Genomic DNA, 21,808 nt, shown 5'->3' with positions numbered 1-21,808 from the left:
GTGTAGGACATGCTGACTAGCAAATCAAAAGTTCTGGAGCATACATATCCCAACTGCTGGTGTGCTCTATAGATCTTCGGTGCACAAAGTGTACCAGAAAGTCCAGAGCAATGTAATGGTATCTTTCTGTGCTTACAATCAAACCTAATGTGGAAATTAAGTTTCATGAAATGTGAACACTTTAGTTTGTATTCCACAGCATCCTCTTATTAAAATGTTTTAAAACACATGAAAAATTAAGCATGAAAGTCAGGTATGTGTCTGTTCAGGGATTTAATCAAGATGTATCTATTTCAGTTACCCATTCCAGGAAATTAATCCAGCCTTGGCCCCCTCTGCCCACACTGTTTGTGTGAAGAGCTCCAGGCGCCTCTGATGATGCTGCATCAAAGATTTTCCACATGGGCTGGCTGCTAACTCAAAGAAGAAACTGTACCAGTCTATGTGTGCAATGAATGTTCTGACATCCCCTTGCCCTTTCTGTGCTCTCTGCTTGTTAGAGGATGACTGAGATTTCGAACAGTTGGAGAGCTGAAACTGAATCTCAAGTTCAGAAGTGGCTTTTGGATTGGGCTTTCCAAAGGAACATGAAGTTAGGGGGCAGCGAGCTTCCACTAAATTCCAAGGGGTTTTATCTCATGCAGGGTTCTGCTCCTCTTTCAGGACAATCCAAAATTTTGGTGTGAGAGAGATTGTGAATTCGGTGGCTAGAGCACTAGGGTGGGTTTGGGATATTGACCCTGGCCCTCTGTATTTTTTTTCTAAGAGCTCGTGTAGACAACCAGTTTCTTTGTGTTTTGTTCCTGCTTAAAGGGATCATAGTATATCTTTATTTCATAAGAAGTATAGGGAGGATTAGAGATTAAACTGCTCGTACAGGGTGGTCAAGGGACTGAGGTGTCTGAGTACTCACAGTCTTTGAGCCTAGTGGAACTCAGATCTACCACTCATAATTTCGGTTGCTCTTTAATTGCCTTAAGGTAAGACACAGAAACCACATTTTCTTTATGCTGGGAATTATGAAACAGTATTATCCTGAGTATTATACTGAGTAGGACAGAGTTACTCTAAACCTGAGAATAGGTGAACAGTGTGAAAATATCAGGGGTTGTTAGATTCTTTCTGATTTGCTGCAGCATAAACAATTTCTAACAGAATTTTAGTTTTTTACTGTGTACTCAGCAGTTTTTTATTTGTGTAGTTTGTTCATAACAGCTTGATGCAGAGGATTTACTCCTTACTTATCAGATTACCCAAGGAGGTTTTAGTACTTCTATCCTTGAAGATATTCAAACTCATCTTAGAGTGATGTGCCCTTCTGAGGGAGTGATTGGACCAGAGACCTACAGAGAACTTTTCCATCAGGAATTGCTCTCTGATTCTATACCCTAGTTATGGTAACATTGTGATGAGATACCAACTATGTGTCTCTGTGCACTTCAGCTGTCATTCACATAGACATCCTGAAATCCAAGTTTCCTCTAATGTGATGGCATTTTCAAAATCAGAGAACACTCCATGATATTCCCTAAAAAACTGAAGGGTGCCACTGACATCAGTTAATTAAAATGGGCCTTGCCAGAAAACTACATTTTCTGAATTTGTTGTCCTTTAGTTGAAAAATACTCTTTTCTAGCTTGGTTAAAATGTGGATCTAAAATTTGGATCCCAATGCCAACAGAAACCTTAATAGAGAGTAGGTGGTACTTTTGCTGAATTCTACTGGATTTTTTTTTTAAATTGGGGACTTCTTGGAGTTTTATTATTATTCCTTGCAATGAAATGGCTGGATGATTTTAATAAGATTTAAACCACATCTTCTTGTCACAAGTCACTATTTAGGAAGAACGGATTTTCTTATAAGCACAGGTGAAGTTGCAGCATAGCAAGGATTTCATGATTCTTGGGAGTGCTTCATCCCCCTGTGGCAGCACAAGGCAGTGATGTGCAGTTGTTCAGCATCACTGAAATACAGGATGGGCCACTGTGCAGTCTTGCATTTCTTGCATTCCACATGAGACTCTCAGAGGTGCAAGGAATGCAGTGTCAGGTCTGTCACTTCTGGTACTATATGTGCCATCTGCTTGTGAGCCAGTGACAGGATAGTTTAGTGATAAGCAGTGGAGAGCTAATGTATATATTACATCTGGATATTGCTGCAGATCTGGGTTGCCCCAGGTTTTTTTTCTCAGCAGGGAAATCATTAAGGTAAAAGGAACCAACAGAGGCTCATTATTATGCAAAATATTTCAGTGCTGCAATTAACAGCAGCTATAATTTAAGCCCAGATTTAACATCAAAGGCAGTGGGGATGGAATTAGGATTTATATTCACTATAATTCTGCCAAGGCTTCAGCGAGTCTGATTGCTGGAATTCCTCTTTTGCATTAACCATCTTAAATCTGTCGACCAGCTCTCTTACATGCCGGGGAATGAGGGAGCTCTACTTGCCTCACATAATTATCTAGCAATTCATGGAAATGCCAACACAGGATCTTACATAAAAGTTCCAGAAGGCTTTGTTTCTGCTCTTCTTCAAAACAGCTGCCAAATTATAATTATCATTCCGTTTCAGCGAGGAGTATTAAAATGACAGTCTGCTAGTGAGCTGGAGCCACAGCATGGTACATGGGGAAGGAAACAGCTAAGTCCTGGTGGGGAAATTTCTGACACACACAGCCAGAAATGCACAACTTCTACTCAGCCTGCTGACCTCTGCATTTAACCATGAATATTATTTGCTTTTTCCATTAATGAAGACAATGCTATAACCAGTTCTAAGTCCTGTAAGACACTTATCAAAGGGAAGACTAGTTCTTAGTAGTTTTCAGGCTGCAGAAATCTGGTGATAATTATGGAACGTATAGGTGATAATTCATATAATAAATGAAAGAATTGAGCAATGGCCATTATTTAACAATGTAACAGAACTTTAAGGTAATCAAAGAGCAAGATTGGCTGCTTTGTCATCTGTAGAAAACACAGAAATTCACAGATGTGGCAAAGTATTATTGTTTTCTACATGTTAAGAGACAATAAGCAACAGGCTCATGATTCATGGAAAAACCTCCAGGCCTGTGGCCCAGGTTGTCAGGGGACTGTGGCTTGTGACAGTGTCAGAGTAGGATTAGACCCTTCTCCTCTATCTCACAGCTGCCTTAGATTTCATGAAAGATAAATCTTCTTAAGGGAGAGTCACATTTTAGGCCATAAACACTTTCTGACAATACGATTACGCTGTTATCTACTACTTTATTTTGTAAAATTACCCACAAACTTATTCTGTGCTTTGAGCTATGTGTGAACTCCTCTTAAATGTCTTAAATTTTTTTCTTATATTCACAGGGTTGGGACTTAGTATGAATTCTTTTTAGCTGTCTTGTTAGCATTGCTTTTCCTCAAGTATCGGAGAATTAATCAGAAATAAACCTTAATTAAATCAGTACAATTTAGCCTTAGAAGAAATCATTTGCTTTAAGATCATCAAAACTGTGTCTGGCAAGTTAGCATGCTCAAGTATGACAACATTTTAAAAAGCAGCTTTTCCCCCCAAGGATCTTTTTGTTTAGTTGATTTTTTAATTTTTTTTTCTCCCCTATTCCAGCCACAATTTGAACATTATCAGTGGTTGAAAAATCACAAAGTGCCTTCTTTACAATGGAAATGTAACAATGCCATGTGACCAAAACATTGCAAGATTTCTCAGCAGTCGGGGGTGTGAACTTCACGTGTGGGGAATTGTTAATGTCTGAAACAATATAAAAATGTACAAACACATGCTGAGTGCGAAGTGCTTGTTGGACGAGGTAATTGGCAGAGTCAGTCCAAAGTTGCCTTTGGTCTATTGCTGTTTATGCCTTCACCAGAGACTGGAATTCTGTCAAGGAAGAAAGTGAGAAAAGTAGGGAATAAAACTCATTGAAAGTGTTTTTTTGACATCTTTAAAAAGATAGATAAAAATGACTAAAACTCTAGGCATGAAGGGCTCCCAAAGTTATTATAACACTGCACAAGCTACTGCTAAACTGAGATTCTGGGGGCGTAACAGATTTTTCACTCCTTAAAAAGAGTAAGTGCAGAGAGGAGGAGTGTGTCTGTAAATTCGTATTTGTGGGAAATCCTGAGTTAAAGGTAAGCTATCTTTACCCCATTACAAACTCTGATAATAGCCAAGGAAGCAGAGCCTGTAGTGAGAGGAACTTTTTTCTGTTTTGTTATTCCAAATAAAAAATATTCATAGTGATGCAAGTTTAGAATGGGAGATTCAGTGTTTAAGGGCTAAGATCTGCACAATATAATGCCCTATTTGGGGCTCATAAACAGAAGCTGCAAAAGCTGCTGCTAAAGCAAATTCCTCCAACAGTGTATCTCTCTCTCCTCCCAAATCTGGCTAAGATTAGCACGTGTGTCTGTTGGAGTTATTGCCACCTGTCCTAGTTCAGCTGAGACAGCCCTGTTTTCAGCGACTTCATCTCTAATACATGATGCATAATGTCCTATTTTTCTGAGCTACAGTTTCTAAAAGAAATACCCTGGCTAGTTCACATCGTCCCTGTGAGGTTTTCTTCAGGAATTTGAGTTTCTCAAAGAACTGTCCGATGAAACATGCAATTATCAGATAATTTTCCAACACAAAATCCTGTGCTGCACTGCAGCAGTTGCAACCTTGAGAAACAATACCAGTCATATTTTACATTAGTGAATTAAGCACTCAGTAATAGTGGCCAATATTTGATAGCAGAAGATGAAAGAATAAATTTCATTAGGTGGAAGTGTGTTTAAAAATTCAAGTGTCATATGGCCAGAAGTGTGGCACATCCACTGCTGAAATGGAAATACAGAGAAATTCAGATGTTCTGAATGTTTTAAGAATCTGGCACATTGAGCATATGGATCAGACACACGGCAGGATTAATCCCAAAACTGTTATCATTGATTGGAAGACCAGACTCTACACTGGGCCTAAATATTCTGTTGCTGCAACAGAGAACAAATGGGAATACAGCTGTGACAATAAAGGAGTATTTGCTCATATAAAAATTGTAGCAGAAAGTATCGGGCCAAAGTACTCAGGTGTATTCTTCATGCCCCAGTTTAAATGCAGCCATAAATGTGTGCATTCTAAACTACAACTTTTATCAAATTTCCAAAATTCTTACCTTCCACTCCAATTTTGCCATCACCATCAGTGTCTCCTGCAGCCATAAAAGCTTTAGTCTCTGCCGAGGTGAGGGCTCTGGCAGTTGAAGAGAAATTCTTCAGGAACAGCCTGAAATAGAACAGGGTGCTGTGTTTGAGTTTTACTCTCTGAAATGTCCCATAAGGTAATGTCTGTTCTTATTATCTGAGGGAATCCACACAGATTCAAGGAAAGACAAGGATTTGTGTTTTATTTTTAAAATAACATCAAGGGTTTCTTCTAGGACAGCAAGCAAATTCAAAGGTTTTCTTTGTTTAAAGAAATAGTGCAGCTGAACAGTACTTACTGCAGCTCCTCTTCTTCAATGAAACCACTCTTGTCCTGATCAAGGATTCCAAAAACTTTCTTTATCTGATCAGGAGTTTTGCTGGATAAACCAACCATGGAGAAGAAAGACTTATAGTTGAAGGAATCATCAGCTGGAAGAAATAGAAGTTGTTAAATATTCTGCCTTGAAGTTGCTACTACTGTATGTATTCCTTGTGAATATGTATGTCTTTTCTTAAGCATCAGCCTGCTTCTCCTTCTCGTGTTCCCTGGTGTAGCAAAAGAGCAGATACGGTGGATAATAATTTCCCTTTTTAATCACTCTGTGCCTGTGGTCATATCTCTTTTCAGCCAGTTTGAAGTTTTCCGCTTCAATGTACATTCTTCTAAATAAGAATTTATGCAATGTGTCACATGCAATTAATAATAAATATTTAGAGGGTGCTGCTGTGACTTACAAGTAACTCCTGTAATTCTTAATTGATTTTCACTGAGTCTTTACTTAGGTGAAGAATTTGATAGAAAAGTAAGTAATTCACAGACAGATCTCTGAGTATTTGGAAAATTGGCTTGATCTTGCTGAGCAGTCCTTAAGAGAAGTGAGACTGATCATTGCTTCTCATATGACACTGTGATTCTGCAAGCTTAGGCTTTTTCTGAAATTTTGAAGGGAAAGGCTAACTTTAAGTTTAAGCCTTTAACAGGTTTAAACATGGACAGTTTACAGTTAAGCCAGCCCTAACTGAAACTGTGGCCCCTTAATTGCTGCTCACCACTTGTGAGACCTTGTGAATTTAAGGGGCTATACTGTAATGTAGCTTAGAAAGAGATCTCACAGGGAAGGAATCTAAGGGGAAAATGATAGGCATGTCATCTTAAGACATAAAAATGATATGCATCTTCTGTCTGCAGAGCAACCATTCCTTACCCTGGCAGCTGGAGAGAGCACATTCAATATCTTTAGCAGAGAGGATGTCAGTGATGGCCATTGTTGAACTGTAAAATAAATTAAATGTAAGCTACTTAGTCATTAAAATGACTTCTCTCCTACTTTCACGGCTCTATTTGAAGTTGCTGCTGTGACCGTGTGTGATAGGGGAGACATTATTCATTTGATGGCAAGTGGAGCACACTGTAACAGATGTCTGCAGCAGGTGCTTCCACTGAAAGCTGGGAATGAGGGAGGAATTCTGCACGCGGGAGCGTGGGGCTGCAGGAGGATCTGATGCCTCTGCTGTGCTGGGAGAGCAAATCAAAGGTGTCCAGCACCACAGAACTTCATGACTTCTGTGTGGGTTTTCCTGGAGGTGGATTATTACTCAAATAAAACCAGACCATATTCAGCACACATAAAAGATAAGGCTTGATAATGTCTCCTAGAACTATAGCTGGAATAAGTGTACTTGGAACGTGAAAAAATCTAGAATTATTATCAACAGATGTAGGGATCTTCACAAAGAATGAAAATATTAGTGTATAATTAGCAATAGTAATTTGCTATAAATTTGGAGATTATGTACCTCCTCTGTTTAATTGCAACAATAAATGTGGCTTGCTGGGCTGCTGCATCACTAAAAGACTGCATTTCATGAGAACTTTATTAAAAAGTTTTTGTAAGTATTTTGTGAGGAGATTTTTTTTTGTATTCCATATAGATTATAATAAACCATATTTTTCCCCAGATTTTGGCATTTCAGTAAATTGTTGTGCTTAGAAAAGAAGTATGGAGACTTAATATCCATTCTTAGTAGAGTAACAGAGGTGTTTTCTTCTGGCACAGCAGCATTTCATTTGCAAAAAATACTCGGACCCGTTCAGCCACCACCAGCTGCCATAGTTTGCCAATGTAATATATACACTACTTAACAAAATGCTGTAAGGCCTGAATTTCTAATAAATTTTTAGTGGATTGATGCATTTACAGTTTGGTAAACTGCACACACCAGTGCAGACAGGTTACAGTTTAAAACTCGCAACATTATTATCAATTCATGTTAGTGAAAAAGGGGACTAAGGCATAGAAAATTATTCTTGAAAGCCACAAGTGAATAGAAATATCTTTTCATTAATCCCTAACTGGTCTTCAGCAGCATCATTCTTCTTGTTTAAGCATGGAATGAGAAGGAATCAACTGGTGGTACCCATTTATATTCTGTGCACTCGTTTGAGATCTAAACACAGGTTTAAACTTTGCCTAAAATGTGAAATGGCTGCCTCTGTACCTCTTGGTTTGCAGCAGAAGAAATTGTCAATCATTTTGATCCCTTTCTGAATATCTCAGAAGCTGTTAAGGAAGTGATGAGACACATTTCCACTGATGGCAATGGATCCTTCCCCAGCTCAGGCAGCTGAATTACTTTTGTTTTACTACCAATTATTTTGTCCCAGTGGTTTCTTGTGCAAAATACTTCCCCCTCTCAGCATTAGGCAAGGTAATTTGGAACTCAGCTGTTCACCTAAGTCTTGCTGCTGACAGTATTAAAAAGGGGAAGAGTTGAAGGAAAACCTAAAAATTGCAGCATTTTTTACAAGGGGCATCATTCCTGTCTTGTTCCATCCTATGATCCAAACGCTGATTCAATTCTATGTTAGCTAGTAAAGATACAACAGACTGGAAGCTGAGATAAGAATAGATATTTTAATTGCTTTCCATTCAGGGAGCATTTTGCTTTTGTGTTTCTTTGAAAGCAGAAGATCTAATCAGCTTACCTTTGTGGTCTTCTTGGCTGGATAAGGAAGCAGTCAGGTTGGGAGGAAGGTACTTGCTGTGTGTCTCCAGCAGAGCTGGGCTTGCATATATATACTTTAAGTTGTATACCATATACAGATTTTAGATTTCAGCGTCACGAAGGGGGAATGGTGTCAAATGAACTTGCCTAACTAATCATCTTGCACTATTTTTATCTCAAGAGAATACATATGATATTTGCAAACGAAACAAGATAAGTGGCCAGATAGGCAAAAAGAAGAGAGTCATGTCAAATTTCCTCTGAATTAAGCAGAAAACACCAACTTCTCTATGTGATGTAGGGCAAGACAAAAACCCCCACTATCTGATGTGCTTGATCTGAGGAGTCAGATGAAATGAAGCACAATAACTTCTGAAGAGATGTCTTTAATGAATGTTTAAAATTGATAACTTGTTATCTTATCTGTAGACGCTATGTGTGATAGAGTCTCGTCATTACAGCACTAAACAACAACAACAAAAAATTAAAAGTATCCTGTTCAGGTCTTGTTTGCATAGCAAACCAATCAGGGAAAATAATAGCCACGTTGTCTCCTGGAATGTCTGATCTGTTGTTGTTTTGAAAAGAAATACCACACAGTGAATTCGTTGCTATAGGAGGTAAAATAATATTATGTCAATCCATCAGAACAGTTGGTTGAGGGAGGGTATTTCATCTGCTATATTTCTAGAGAAAATCTTACCATTCTGCAAGATTCTGACAACATGTTTAGTCGACTATGTATGAAGCAAAGGGGTTGTGATCTGCCCAGCTGTCTCTGAGACAAAAGTCCCTGAGCCCTATATGAAAGATCTTTGCTTTCAGAGTAGAGAGAAAAATTTTGATAGCAACATCATCACTGCAACAATATCTGAAGAGTGTCTTTTCAGTTTTCAGCCTGCTTTCAATTTCTTTTAGAGAAGTGATTATTTTCTAGAATTGTTTGGCCAGTGCTGTTTCCAAGTGTGTCTTTGCGCTACTTACGTTTTTCATGGATATAATTTGATCATCTCAATTTTCTTCACAAATGTTGTAGCCCAACTGGGTGAGGAGCCTGTCAGCTTGGATCTCACTTGTGGCTTGAGGCAGCAGAGCAGTGAAAGACAAGTCATATGGATGACAGCACAAGGTATCATTATGGCCAGGATTAAGGGATGGCAAGGAATGACAGTGCAATTGGCATCACAGCTTGAGGTGGTGGCACAGTAAGAGGTGACGGTGCAGAGACTGTCTTAATGTCAGAGAGAGCATCAAGGCATGTTTTTTCCAAAACATTTCCCTCTAAGATGGAAGGCAGACCTAGCCAGTCACTGAAGCCAGCCACTAATAAATCAGAGTGGCAGACAGAAAAGTGGGAAATGAGGGGTACCTATGAGACCTTAGTGCATCCAGCATGGACAGCAGCTGATCAAAAAGCAGCAAAAGACCATTGCAAAAGATTCTCTGTGAGGAGGAGGTGTTATTTCATTTGTAGCATACAAACATAAAAAAAATTACTGCTATGAGTTTTTTTTATTTTTAAAAATTCTGCAAGTCTGTCCTCCGCAAAAAAGTTTCAGACACAGATAATTCATTTGCAGGGAAGACCCTTGGTTAGGAATGGCTGTGGAAGATTTCAGCTTTCCCTGTTTTCTGAATGGGTTCTTGACCAGCTGGCGCTGAAAAATTTCAAGAGGAATTTGATGGAGAGATATTTAATACCTCTTGTTGTCACTAGTGACATCTGGTAGAAGGGATACAAATACCACTTTCCCCCCTCAAACTCTTCTAAGAAATAACTTTTATTCTAAATAGGAAAAAATTCCTCACCCTTTTACACACACCACCCTTTTCTCCCCCTCCAATTTGGAAAATTGTCTACATAGTGCCAACAACTGATGTGCAGTACGTAGGGTGTCCAACATAAAAACTGATGGCATGATATGACCTAATGAAGCTAAGTTAAGAAGAAGGCCAAATTCTGCTGAAACTCTTGGACTGCAGGAGACTGCAGGGGAATTTGGTCCCTGGTGTCTGTTTCAGAGAATGCATTTGATTTTAGATGCAATGGCTTCTCATTTTGCCCAGAGCTAATTCCACATATGTTAACCCCTCGCCCCCACTCTTCCCTTTAAAAATAGCATTGATTGCTGTTATTTCCCTTAATGCCTGTGGACTGTTGCCATTAGTTTGAACTTTAATATGTGAAGCACATAAGGATGCAGTCTTTAAAAGTGTGCTTTGTTTTCTAAGAGGCTTTGACAAGGTAATTCCTTTTGTGCCCTGAGATTTTAAGGATAAAGCATGTAGTCAAATGATTTATGGCTCTGGTCTGTTCAGCTGTGTTCAGACTCCAACAAATTTTGGGGTCACTTTTGCAGTGAGATTGGAGGCACTAGAGATCCATAACATGTGCACTGATGAAATGCACAGGGATCATGTAGCTATTTACAATCAGCTTCCAACAACCATTTTCTTTTCAAGCCGTACAATAAAGATTGCAAAAGCATCTGCCTGGTCACTTTTACTTACTTAAATCAAATACTGTTAGGAACTTTGCAGCTGCCATCCAACTTGGCAGGGGAAGAACTGGGGAAGTATGAAAAAGTAAGAAAAATATATCCCTTTCAGCCTGTCAGGTTGCCACTAAAAGCAGTTTTAAACCTTTGGATTTGAGCATTTCTCTTTGCTCAAGGCTCTTTGCCACATGGAGGCATGGAGTCATTTTATTCTTCCCATTTTTAACCTTAATTCTTTTAAGATCTGAAGCTACCTGCCCAGGTTGAAAAGCTGTATTTTAGGTCATCATAAATTCTGTGATAGTTCCATAATCTATTCTTGTCAATCTTCTTTGAGTGCTGATGTGAATCACGTGCAAGAGAATGACAAAAGTGCAGCAAACAGTTGTGTGAGTGCCTGCTTTAATTTAAATAAGTGTGACTTGCTGCCTTGTAGATGCCTGAGATAATTTTCAGATGAATGAGATGAATGCTTCTGATAGAGGTATCCATGGTCACAAGCCAGGGAACAGGAATCACCTGACAAAATGTGTTTAACCTATTGTTAAATGACATGTGAGCAGTGAGAGTAGAATATTAATTCAACTTGTAATTTTCTTTGGGAATATATGGGATGAAAGAAACTGTATGGATGTGTATTGGTTTGAAAACAAACCACTGGGAGATCACAAGTCAAGATTGAAATTAAAAATAAGTTAAATAATACAAGGAAAAGCACTGACAAAGTCAGATACAACCTAACACCCTGTTAGGGTGGTAGTAGCAGTCCAACTGAAGTAGTTCAGTTCAAGCGGTGATCCTGTGAAGGTCTAGTCTCCAGCTGAAGATCCAGTAGTAGCTCTGGTCCTCTGGGAACCCAGTAGACAGGGCTAGCTCAGGCAGTTCCAAGGCCAGGTTATATCCAGGTGGGAGCACCTGGGTCCTCCCTCCTGGGCAGAGCATCTCACAATGGGATGAGATAAGTCCATTAGTCACACGGTGGGTCCCTGAGGACCCCTTGTCTGTCATCCGGGGTGGGTCATTATCAGGTGATAACAGCTAATTACCCACAGCTGGTGGTAATAGAATACTGAAATACATCTATATTGCAACCTAGGACAGGATGTCATTTAGTGTAGTTGTGTTAATGCATCATGCTCCAGTCATTTAAGGAATGTAAATCCTGGAGTGATCGGATAGTATTTGTGAGTGATTTTAGGTTTATATTACTTAATCTGCTATCTGTAGACACCTCATAACTACCCCCCAGTAAAATGCTAAATAAAGAAAAATGCTGGAACAGTAGCTATGAAGGAAGGAGGGTGTATGTGTGAAACACATCAAATAACATCTGGTTTATTTTTGCCAACTTGAATGAATCACAAAATTTGAGTAATTTACTTTTCACCAGCTATCATTCTAGTGTCATGTGGGTTCAACCTCTGAGGTAGATTTTCAGAGAGTCTAAGAATTTACAGTGCAAGTTTTCAGCTTCAAGTGCCCTGAAAGATGTTAATGTAAAAAATTTCTTCAGTCAGATATTTCTTACATGCGTAGAACATAATTTTTAAGCCAACTTGATAGTTTACGTAAACCAGACAATTTCTGGTCCTGCTTATCTGAAATGGGAGTTTCAATCCTGATTCCAGAATTTGGAAGGAATATAGTCCAGATGTAAATTCTATGTGATCTCTGAAGCTATAGCTTGAAACTTTTGTTACTTAATTCAACCTTTCCAGTTCACTTCCATTTCTGTTTCTTTCTAAAAATGTTCATCCACTGATGCAGAAAGAAAAACGCCTTTTTTTTTTTTTTTTTTTTTAAAGAAAGAAATTCTCATAGACTGATTTCTGAAGTGGTAGGTTCTTGGGTCTGTTAAATGTGATGCAATCATTCATAAACAACAAGATACTTGAACTTCCAAACGACTCCATCCATAGTTCTAAAATTACTTGCAGTAAGTGTCAGAAAACCTATAGAATCAATTTTCCTGCCTTATTTCTGAAGCAAAAAGCCTATTATTTTTGAAAATGTCCTAATAAAAATGGCAATAACTAGGTATGTGTAGGATAATAATGTTTTTTTTTAGTAGAAAATAAAATCACTTCCGCTAAGGCAAAGATACATGCTGCAAACAGAACTTCTATTCAATATTTGATCTGCCATACTCTGTTCTTGAGCTGTGTTCTTCAAATCCCGTGTGGTAAAATCCCTCAAGGGGATCCTTGTTACAGGAATTGTAACTTTAGTCTGTGTGTTTACACTACGTAGCCTGGTGCAGTCCTGCTCCATGACTGTGGTTTATAAGCACTATAAATAATCCTCAGTTGCAGCAAGCTTTCAAATATAGATGTGTTTGAAATGAACTCAGATGTTTTTCAGCCTGTCTGTATGTTCTTGTATAGTCTTTATCCCACTGTGTAAACAGCAGGTCCCACTGTAAACAGAAACAGCTCCTTGGGTTGTATAATTGCAGGAGCACAAAGTAATAACTGGGTCATTATCTGTGCTTCTGCTGATCTGGTACTGATATTGCTGAATAAAGCAGGGCCTTTGATTTTCTGGCAGAGTTGCTTTTCAAGGAGATATATATATTCCACGGATATACAGGTTTAAAAAAAACCAAATTCTAACTGACATAAAATTGACTCCGAGAGATGTTTTCTCTGTGCACAAAGCCCAGACCCAATCTGACTTACAGGTGCCCAGTGAGGTGAGGTGTGACTTAATTCCCTGCTCCTCCATTCTCCTCCATTTGCTGGGATCAGAAAATGGTCAGAACTTGTCCCAACTCCTCCCAGCCTGGGGTGCTGGGCTTCTTTCCTATGGAAACTAGAGCGTGATGAGAGGCTGGTGTGTGTTTGGGTATTGTCCAAATGGGGAGTTCATGTCTCCAGGGCACAGCACCCAGACCCAGGAACTCAGAAACATTCCTTCGTCCCTCATTAGACGTTGCCGACAACACTGACAATAATTAGAATGAGGACTATAGAAAAGTCAGCTGAATGAATATGGAAATTGGTACTAGAGACATAACGGCATCGGATATAAAAGCTTTAAGTCTTTACAAACAAGAATCCATTGAGAATTTGAGAGCTAAGCCTGGTTTAATCAAATGGTGCATCAATGAAGTGATTCCACTGTTCAAATATTTGAAGGATCAGTGGGATGAAAAGACAGAAGCAGGCATTGTTCTTCCTATACAGAGCTGCATTTGTGCTGTAGCTCCTGAGTGATATTAGTGCCCAGATAGTCCACTGATTTCAAAATTTATTGTATAGCACAGAACGACCAAGACAGAAAATGCAAGTTCTTCTTTTCCATTTATGGACAAAGCACATTATATCCACTATGGATTTTATTGGCAAATTGCTGCAGTCAGGTGTAAAGTAAATTACTTCAAAACAGTTGCTCTGAATGAAAAAATTAATTTATTATATTCAAGTCATAAATTCACTTAATCGTCTTTCCTTGAATTGTAATGGCCTCCATCTGAGCTGAATTATAGCACTGACTGCGCCTTGCTAAAAAGGATACATTTAAAAAGGAATTTTACTAAATGGGAAGCTTAAGGAGAAAAAGGCTAGATGAATCTCTAGAGCAGGAGGCCTGTTGCCTTCAGAACAGGAATTCCAGCCTGGCCGTGCCTGGTTCACTGTTAGAGCACAAAATGCCCTTGAACTGCAAAGGAATTGAGCTCTAGCTCCTGCTCACACAGGAGGAGGTAAATGGGGAGGCGCTTGATGCACTTATGATTCTCTGAGACAGCTCACAGAGTAACTTAATAATACAGGGACAGCAAGTGGGTGAAAAAAACTCTTGAGGTTCTTGCATCAATCTCACAATTTTGGAAGGATTTAACTTATTTTTTTATTATTATTTTTGCATTTGGGTATACCATACAGTAGCACCCAGATTTGAAAATCCAGATGGTGAGAGCAGAAGGTGCCTTGCTGATTCCCAAATTCTCCATATTGGCTTGTCCCTTTCTGAGTAGAGGTAGATGAAGGCAGGTAATAAGGAGAATAAATGCATAAGTACGTTGCTGAATTTGAAATGTAAGAACATTTTGCAAATGTATTCTATGTCCTACACAGTGCTGAGCTGGGCTGTACAAGCTGTAGTTCTGGGCAAAATCTGTCAAGTAGATTTTTTTTCTGGAAAGTTAATTACTTCTGTGGCCAATGTGATGTTACTGAAATTTGATTATTAAATGAAATGTGAAGCCTTTACTAAGAAATGTTCCAAAGCTGTTATCTCAGAATACCATGGCAAGATAATTTCAGAATATCAGATCCCAGCTACTTCCTGAAAGTGGCAGCTATATAAAACCTTACTGAACAATGATGTTGAAAAATGCATGTTAATCAGTGCAGATCTTCCCCATCACCTAACCCTGTAATTGATGGTGCCATCAACATCAGAGACAGTCATTTAAATTATGAATGCTTCTGGTTATGAATGATGGATTTTTTTGGCATAGGAATTAAAGAGCATGCATTATTAGAACTAGTAGAAGAATTCAAGTCATGCTTTGGAGAAAAGTACAAAGTTAGGCACGGTTTAACATTCATGAATATTTGGCGAGCAAGCAGATTTTTCTATTAAATATGTGGGTATTACAAAACAGATAGAGAAACATCCACTAAATAAGGTTTGGAAGTTGCTCCAAGCCTTGTTGAAGCTGATGTATAAGGCCACTTCTCTGAAATTAAAATCTCTATAAGCAGTTATATCAGTGCCTTTAAGGATGCAAGCAACTGAAATGATCAGCCTGGTCTTTGTCAATTTGTCCCATTTAGATGGAGCCAGTCCTGGGAGGTTTCTGGGCAGTGACTCTGATGGATCTGAGGGAGAGTGACTCGTTACACAGCGTGACCCACTGCTCTGGGGTATTTGCTTGAACATCTTCTATAATCACCTTTATTTGCAGAATACATTTCTATTTAGATCCTGAGTATATGGACAGCTCAGTGTTATTAACGAAAGAAAAACATGGAAACTTATCTTCTGCTGATATGGCCAGCAGGTCATCTTCCAAGAGGAGGATTTCCTTTGAGTGAGTGGAATTGGGTTTCACCCAGTTTGAAAACTAGAAATATGAAAAACACGGTCTGATAATCAGGCAGTGCTTGTATCTTGGTGTCCTAATTCTGCCAGTTCTTTAGCAACCCCCTAGAGTTTTCCAAAGAAAACCGCATAAACAACAACAAGGGCAAAAATAGCAAGACTGCTATTAGAGAAACAAACCCAATCAGTAAAATGGAAAATAAAAGTGCAATGTTTAGAGGTTAAAAAGCTGTAACTCAATAGAAACATTCTCCTGGAGGCTGAGGTCTGTGGGGTATCCCCTCTGCAGGGATATTGCCAAGGAGATGGGATTTGAGAGTACAGATTTGGGAATGAGGCCATGGTGCTTTGGCTCTTGTTATCTCAGGTTCTCCAGTAAGCCCAGTTCAAGCCCATGGCTCAGGAAGGTCCCAACTGTCCCTGGGTGATGCAGAGCCAGTGCTGCACAACCTGTTCAGCTGTGCCTCTGGGGAGGAAACAGCCTGAAATTCAGTTTTCCTAGAAGAGCAAAACCTGTTTGGAGACACTGTCTCACGACTGGACAGAGCTTGAGATTTTTCTGGTTTATTTAAAATAATCTGGGTATATATAATCCCAGCCCCACTGAAACAGAGCAGCCATTTGTTCCCCTGAGGAGATCTGACATCCTCCCTAGTGCAAGCAGTGCTTGTGGGACATTCCTACAACAGATTAACAACTCTGCCGAAAGCACCAGGAGTAAGACTGAGTATCCCAACCTGCTTGCTTGGCATGACATGGCCTTGATGTAAGAAATACAGAACTGAGCTAATATGGTTACTAAACTGTCTGTTTGTGTCCAGGGAATGCCAAACACATGTGGAGCAGATGGAAGAGATTAAAAAAACATAGAATTATAGATGGGAAATGTTTACAATTAAAGCAACAAACATGAGATTTCTTTGTAGTCTCTTTTCTGATTATTTTGAAAAGTGTTAGGGTGAAAAAGGCTTGACATAAAAAACCCATTGTTAACTCCATTTAGAATCAAATTAATCAAATTAGAATAAACAATACTTTTCAAAATTATCTTTGTTTCCCTTCACTCCAACCTAGCAAAGGAAAATCAGTGTGTTTAACACCACCACATAATTTAGACCATTTTAAGTTGTCTGATGAATCTGATAATTCAGCTTGTCCTCTACTGTTTCAGCTACTAAGGAAATTCCAGCTAGGAACTGCTAGATCAGATATCCTGTGTCTCAGCTGACCCAAAAATCCCCATGATGGTTTTAGCACCATTCTTAAGATAACCATGGAGACTTAGTGAATTACTTGTTTACCTGAAAATGGCAGAACATTTATTTTAAAAGATATTAGCATCAGTAATAGAAAACTCAGAATTAAAGGATGATGTATTGAATATTCTTTATTTTTGCTGCTAGTTGAGCAATTCATTAATAACAATAAATTCAGTAGAAAATAAAAGAAGCTTAATTGACCTCTTTTGTTGGTGGGAAAATGTCTCCACCAAAATCATGAAGTAAATATCTTTTAGGACTCTTAAATGCTTTTTTCCTAAACTCTGATTTCTAAGGTTCATGTATGTTCCTCCCACTGTGCTCATACTGATCAAAGCTGAATAATCCTGCAGCAAGAACTTGTGCTTGTGCTGCTGCTCACAGCCCTTGTGGTGTGATCTTGGTGCAAAAGCAACAGTACAAAATTGAAAAAGAACATGAATTTTAGTCCAGTCCCAGGGTTTTCTAAAAGAACAGGCTCTCAGCCTAGTTTGTGTTAAGACTGTTTTTTGGGATCCCTGACAGGGTGTAAAATTACAGACTGGTCAATGCAGATAAAGCTGACACATATTTTCAAGCATAGTGAGAGTTTAGGGCTATATTTAACAAAAACACTGAGTTCTGTGTTTGGGGAATACACTCTGCCTCCATACCCAAAAGAGTCACCAGAATCCAAATTCTCTCCAGCTTCTCCTGTTGATCACATCCCACATCCTGGTTTCAAATTTTATCAGATTGTGCCTGTTTGGGGAAAAGGGTATATTTTTTGGGTAAATACATGAAAGACAGGTTTTTTAAATGCATCCAATTTTTAACTCTCAAGGACTTAGTGTCTTTTCTCCTTATTGCTGCTAAAAATGCAGCATTGGATTTCCTTTTCATGCAAGGGAAAACGTGCAGTCTTGACAAGCTGGGGAGAAGGGACATGTTTTCTGACGTTGCCTAGAGCACATCTGTGCACAGAGCTATTTCTGCCTTTATCTCACAGCTGATAACATTAGACTTCTAGAATTAGGTTTTTGAAGGAGCTGTGGACCAAATACTGTGTTTTAAAAATCTGTCTGTAAATATCATAGTAGAACTGCCGGTACAGTGAAAAATCTGAGCAAAATGACTCTTCTGAATGTTGAAAATTAGGTTCCCTCCCCAAATAAATGTACTGGCTGTATTGTATAGACTTCTAAATATTTGCAATGAATATTCTAAAGTCCATTTCTTTGAATCATATATAACAGGAATCTTTCCCTGGTGGTAATGGTTATTTCTGTTCCGGGCAGCATGGAGCACTTTCCAGATATTTCTGAGATAGTTTGTATCATCTGACATTTCTGCAGGCAACGTTAGCTTAGTGGTGAACTCGATTGTAAATTCTACAGCTGTGAAGTTGTAGAATTCCTGTAGGAAACAGGAGTCTTGGCAATTTTCTAAATAAAGCTGTAAGGAGTGAGTGGGAATTTAATGAATACAGATTGTGGAATCAATCTCTTAATGTCTTTTGATTAGGGTAAAGTGCCTATATAATAGGGGTTTTTATTGCATCACTAAGTAGGACAACACTGAAATTTATTACATGGTCCTATTTATATAGTTTTCATTTGCTTTGCAGTCTTATAAAACCTTTTAAATACAAAAGATTGTTTCTTTATACGTACTTCAGCTGTGAGGATTTAAATACAAGCAAAAAGTTAAGAGGCCACAATCCCAATGCTGAGAAATTCGAAAGTTTTATAAGAATGAGAACAAAGAAAAATATTTTTTTCCCATGCATGGAAAGACAGGCTCTGTATGTGTGTGGTAGCTATATCAGACTTTTCTTTATGTTTTTTGTATTTCTAGCTTTGTAAGACGAGGATCAGAGAATCGCACTGATGGTTTTATTTTGCATTGAGGAGTCTCTATGACCAGAAGGAGATTTTCTGGGCCAATGAATCATGTTGAAATCTCAGCACATCTCACCCTGGGTATCCCCATCGTCTGTCTGGGCCCAGCCATGTCCCTGTGTCCTTCTCTTCACGCAGCACAGTGACAGTCCCTGTGGCTGATGAGGGCTGGACACAGCTCTTTCAGAGGCTGCTGCTGTTAGTCCTCTGTTGGCTGGGGAACAGATTGCAGAATGAAATTAACTTTCCCTGACAGGAATAAATACAATACACAGACAGCACAGTGTTCCTGAGTCTAAAAGAAGGAAATTCCTTGGATTTCTACTGGGACTGGAGTAAGATTTAGTCTTGCAAGTAACACAATCATATATAAATTATAGGGACAAATGACTGATATTTATAAAAGCTTACTATATGAGACTTCCTGCTTCCATTGAAGTCAGTGGCAAAATTCCCATTAACTTGAGTGCAAACATGATCTGGACCACAATAAGGCACACTTCCCATTAAAGTTATGTTATAATTAGCAGAGAGAAACTGCTTAACAAGATGGATCTGATAGCTACAGAAGCTATGGGTCATTAGTATGAACTGAAGCTTTCTTTTTTTCTCTACTGCTTTAATTTAAAATTAAATAGTGTCTTTGTTTTTACCAAGAAGTGCAAATTTTTCATCCTGTACATCACAATGGTTAAAGTCATCTCAATCTTTGACCTTTGTCAAAATGCATGGAAGTTTCTGTTAAGGTGATGTATTTATTATCTGCCATATTCTTCAAAATATTGGCCATATACCGAATTTTACTTCCCAGTCAAAAGAGGAACAGTTCAACACATAGTCAAAGAAAGATGGTAATTGTCAGTAGAAGGAGGAAACAGACATTCTGGAGGCAGCAATGGTTGCAGGATACCCAGGAATGGCAGCAGGTGTTTGGCTGAATAGTTCACATGGCTGAGTTTAGAAGTAAGGACCTACCCTGGTAGGGATCAAGAGCAAGATGGACCCCACTACTGTACATTTGTAGTTCTGCCTCCAGGGAACAGCTGTCTTTGTATTTATATAATTTGTGCTTATCAGAGAGAGAAATGCAAAACCCCAGCTGGACTATCTGAATTCTAATTCTGATGTTGATCTGGAGCCTCCCTGTGGCCCTGGACAACTGATATTTACTGTGTGCTTTGTGTCAGTACCTTCCTGTGCAGTTTGCCACAGGCACTTAAGTGATAGGCTTTGTCCTTAAAAAGGGTCAAAGAAAGATGTCAAAGACGAAAGGGAAAATTGTTGAAATTGTCTCAGTGTATGTTGAATAGATTCTTGTGCTACAAACTACTTCATTACAGGATAGATGATTCTGGGAATCAGATCCTACTCAGTTTGAATGTATCACAAAAGGTTCCTATATATTACTTAAGATGCCGTTTCTCTATAAGCAAAACTTGGCTAATCTTTTTAATGCCTGAAAGGTTTGTGTGAACTCCAAAGTTACTATTAATCATTTCTGGAGATGAAAAATTATACTGAAATACAGGCCAGTTGTTTTTGTTGTCAGGGTGGTTTTGGTTTGGTTTGCTTTAGCTTTTAGCTTTTCTGTAAGTACTTCAGTTTGCTAAAAACACAATTTGAGTTACACTGGTGATTAGTTTTTGCTTATCCCTATATTGACAAAGTTTCAGCTTTTGCCTGATTAAGGGCTGCCTTATGGTAGATTTGGTCCTTGTATGAATTTTTCCAACTATCAAGATAGTAGCTTTATTTTAAACTGAAATAGTCCCATCTGATCTGTTATGCAAGCCAATAATAAATGGCAAAGTACTCAATTAAGAAAAATAAAATCATGGGTATTTTTTCCTGTACTTCATTTTGTTCTGTGCAGTTCATCTTGGGTTGGGGAGAGAAACAAATATTGTTATGGAGAGCAAAGAAACAGTGCAAATATGTTTATGTATTTCTAATTTTGTCTTGGGTGTTGAATTGCCCGGGGTTCAGTTGCATAATGATAAGTAAAGCAACTGGACACAATCCAGTGCAAAGTGATGCATGAAACCAGCACTTTTCCCCCCTAGTGTGTGAAAATTTGTATCAGCAAGAAACAGATAGTCTAACTTGTATGTAGCTGGAGAACTGCCTGCATTTTGATACCTACATTCTTTTAAAATGACTCATTCTTCGGTGCAGACACCAGATCCCCAGCGGCTGAAGCCCAGCAGTGACATGCTGACACTGGGCTACATTAACCCTCCATCCTCCCTCACCGTGCACTGCCCTGACCCCCGGCAGGGGCGACGCAGGAGCTGTGGACAAGGCTGGGGGGAAGGTGGTCATTGGGTGGGGTTGAAGTCCAATATTCCACCTCATAAATCCCTACTGGAGTCAGGGTTAGCTCGGAACTCTGCTTCCTTCGTGTCACAAACCCTGCACGCCAAGTCCTCATCACTGGAACTTTAGTGTGTTCTGAACAGCCTGGGGTGGCCTGGCTGCAAAACCCAACGTCCTGGTCAGCCAGCTTCTGTCCAGGAGATGGGACAAGCTGCTGCCTTTTTAAGGAAAAGGCCAGCCATTGCTTTTCTGCTGCTAATCAGATGTATTAGTTGGCTCAACAATTATTAAAACCACCCTACTTATGGTAATGATTTTGTTCTTTAAGCAACTTTCACCCAGAAAACCTGATATGTGACTTTCTGCCAACTATGTAACAGGAAACACTCACGAAAAAAAGGCTTTGGTGTTTAAAGGAAATTACATTTTTAAATAAATGAGTTACCTTTAAAACAACCCTCCAGCATCAGATAGAAAGTAATCAGAGAATAATTTCTCTGTTTTGCCTCTTTTCAGAAAAGTAAGAAATGTAAAGCTTTCTGGTTTTTATGCAGCTCCCCAACTTTTTTATAGCATAGAATAACAGTATTTGTGTGAAAGAAAGAGAGGG

At 38.9% G+C, this 21,808-nt stretch overlaps 1 protein-coding gene across 1 annotated transcript; it reads right to left on the bottom strand.

The window, feature by feature from the left end:
- Nucleotides 1-3,232: 3,232 nt before the first annotated feature.
- Nucleotides 3,233-8,285, bottom strand: LOC146430736 (parvalbumin, thymic). Its single transcript, XM_085074648.1, has 5 exons — nt 8,177-8,285; nt 6,396-6,463; nt 5,487-5,619; nt 5,160-5,269; nt 3,233-3,877 (listed from the first exon to the last, which is right to left on the bottom strand). The coding sequence occupies exons 2-5, from the start codon at nt 6,454-6,456 to the stop codon at nt 3,852-3,854; spliced, it is 330 nt and encodes a 109-aa protein (XP_084930774.1). The 5' UTR covers nt 6,457-6,463; nt 8,177-8,285; the 3' UTR covers nt 3,233-3,851.
- Between the last annotated feature and the right edge of the window lie 13,523 nt (nt 8,286-21,808).

This window comes from Lichenostomus cassidix, chromosome 14, assembly GCF_008360975.1.
Source record: "Lichenostomus cassidix isolate B80296 chromosome 14, HeHo_3.0, whole genome shotgun sequence".
Taxonomy (NCBI): Eukaryota; Metazoa; Chordata; class Aves; order Passeriformes; family Meliphagidae; genus Lichenostomus; species Lichenostomus cassidix.
Note: the sequence above shows the minus strand (reverse complement) of the source record. Positions and strands in the feature narration are given on the sequence as shown.

Bases quoted from the DNA above. Each gene is read 5' to 3' on its own strand.
- LOC146430736 (XM_085074648.1), bottom strand. From the start codon at position 6,456: ATGGCCATCACTGACATCCTCTCTGCTAAAGATATTGAATGTGCTCTC. The intron at 5,620-6,395 runs GTAAGGAATGGT...TATTTCTTCCAG, and splicing joins TGCTCTCTCCAGCTGCCAGG to CTGATGATTCCTTCAACTAT. The intron at 5,270-5,486 runs GTAAGTACTGTT...GTTCTATTTCAG, and splicing joins ATTGAAGAAGAGGAGCTGCA to GCTGTTCCTGAAGAATTTCT.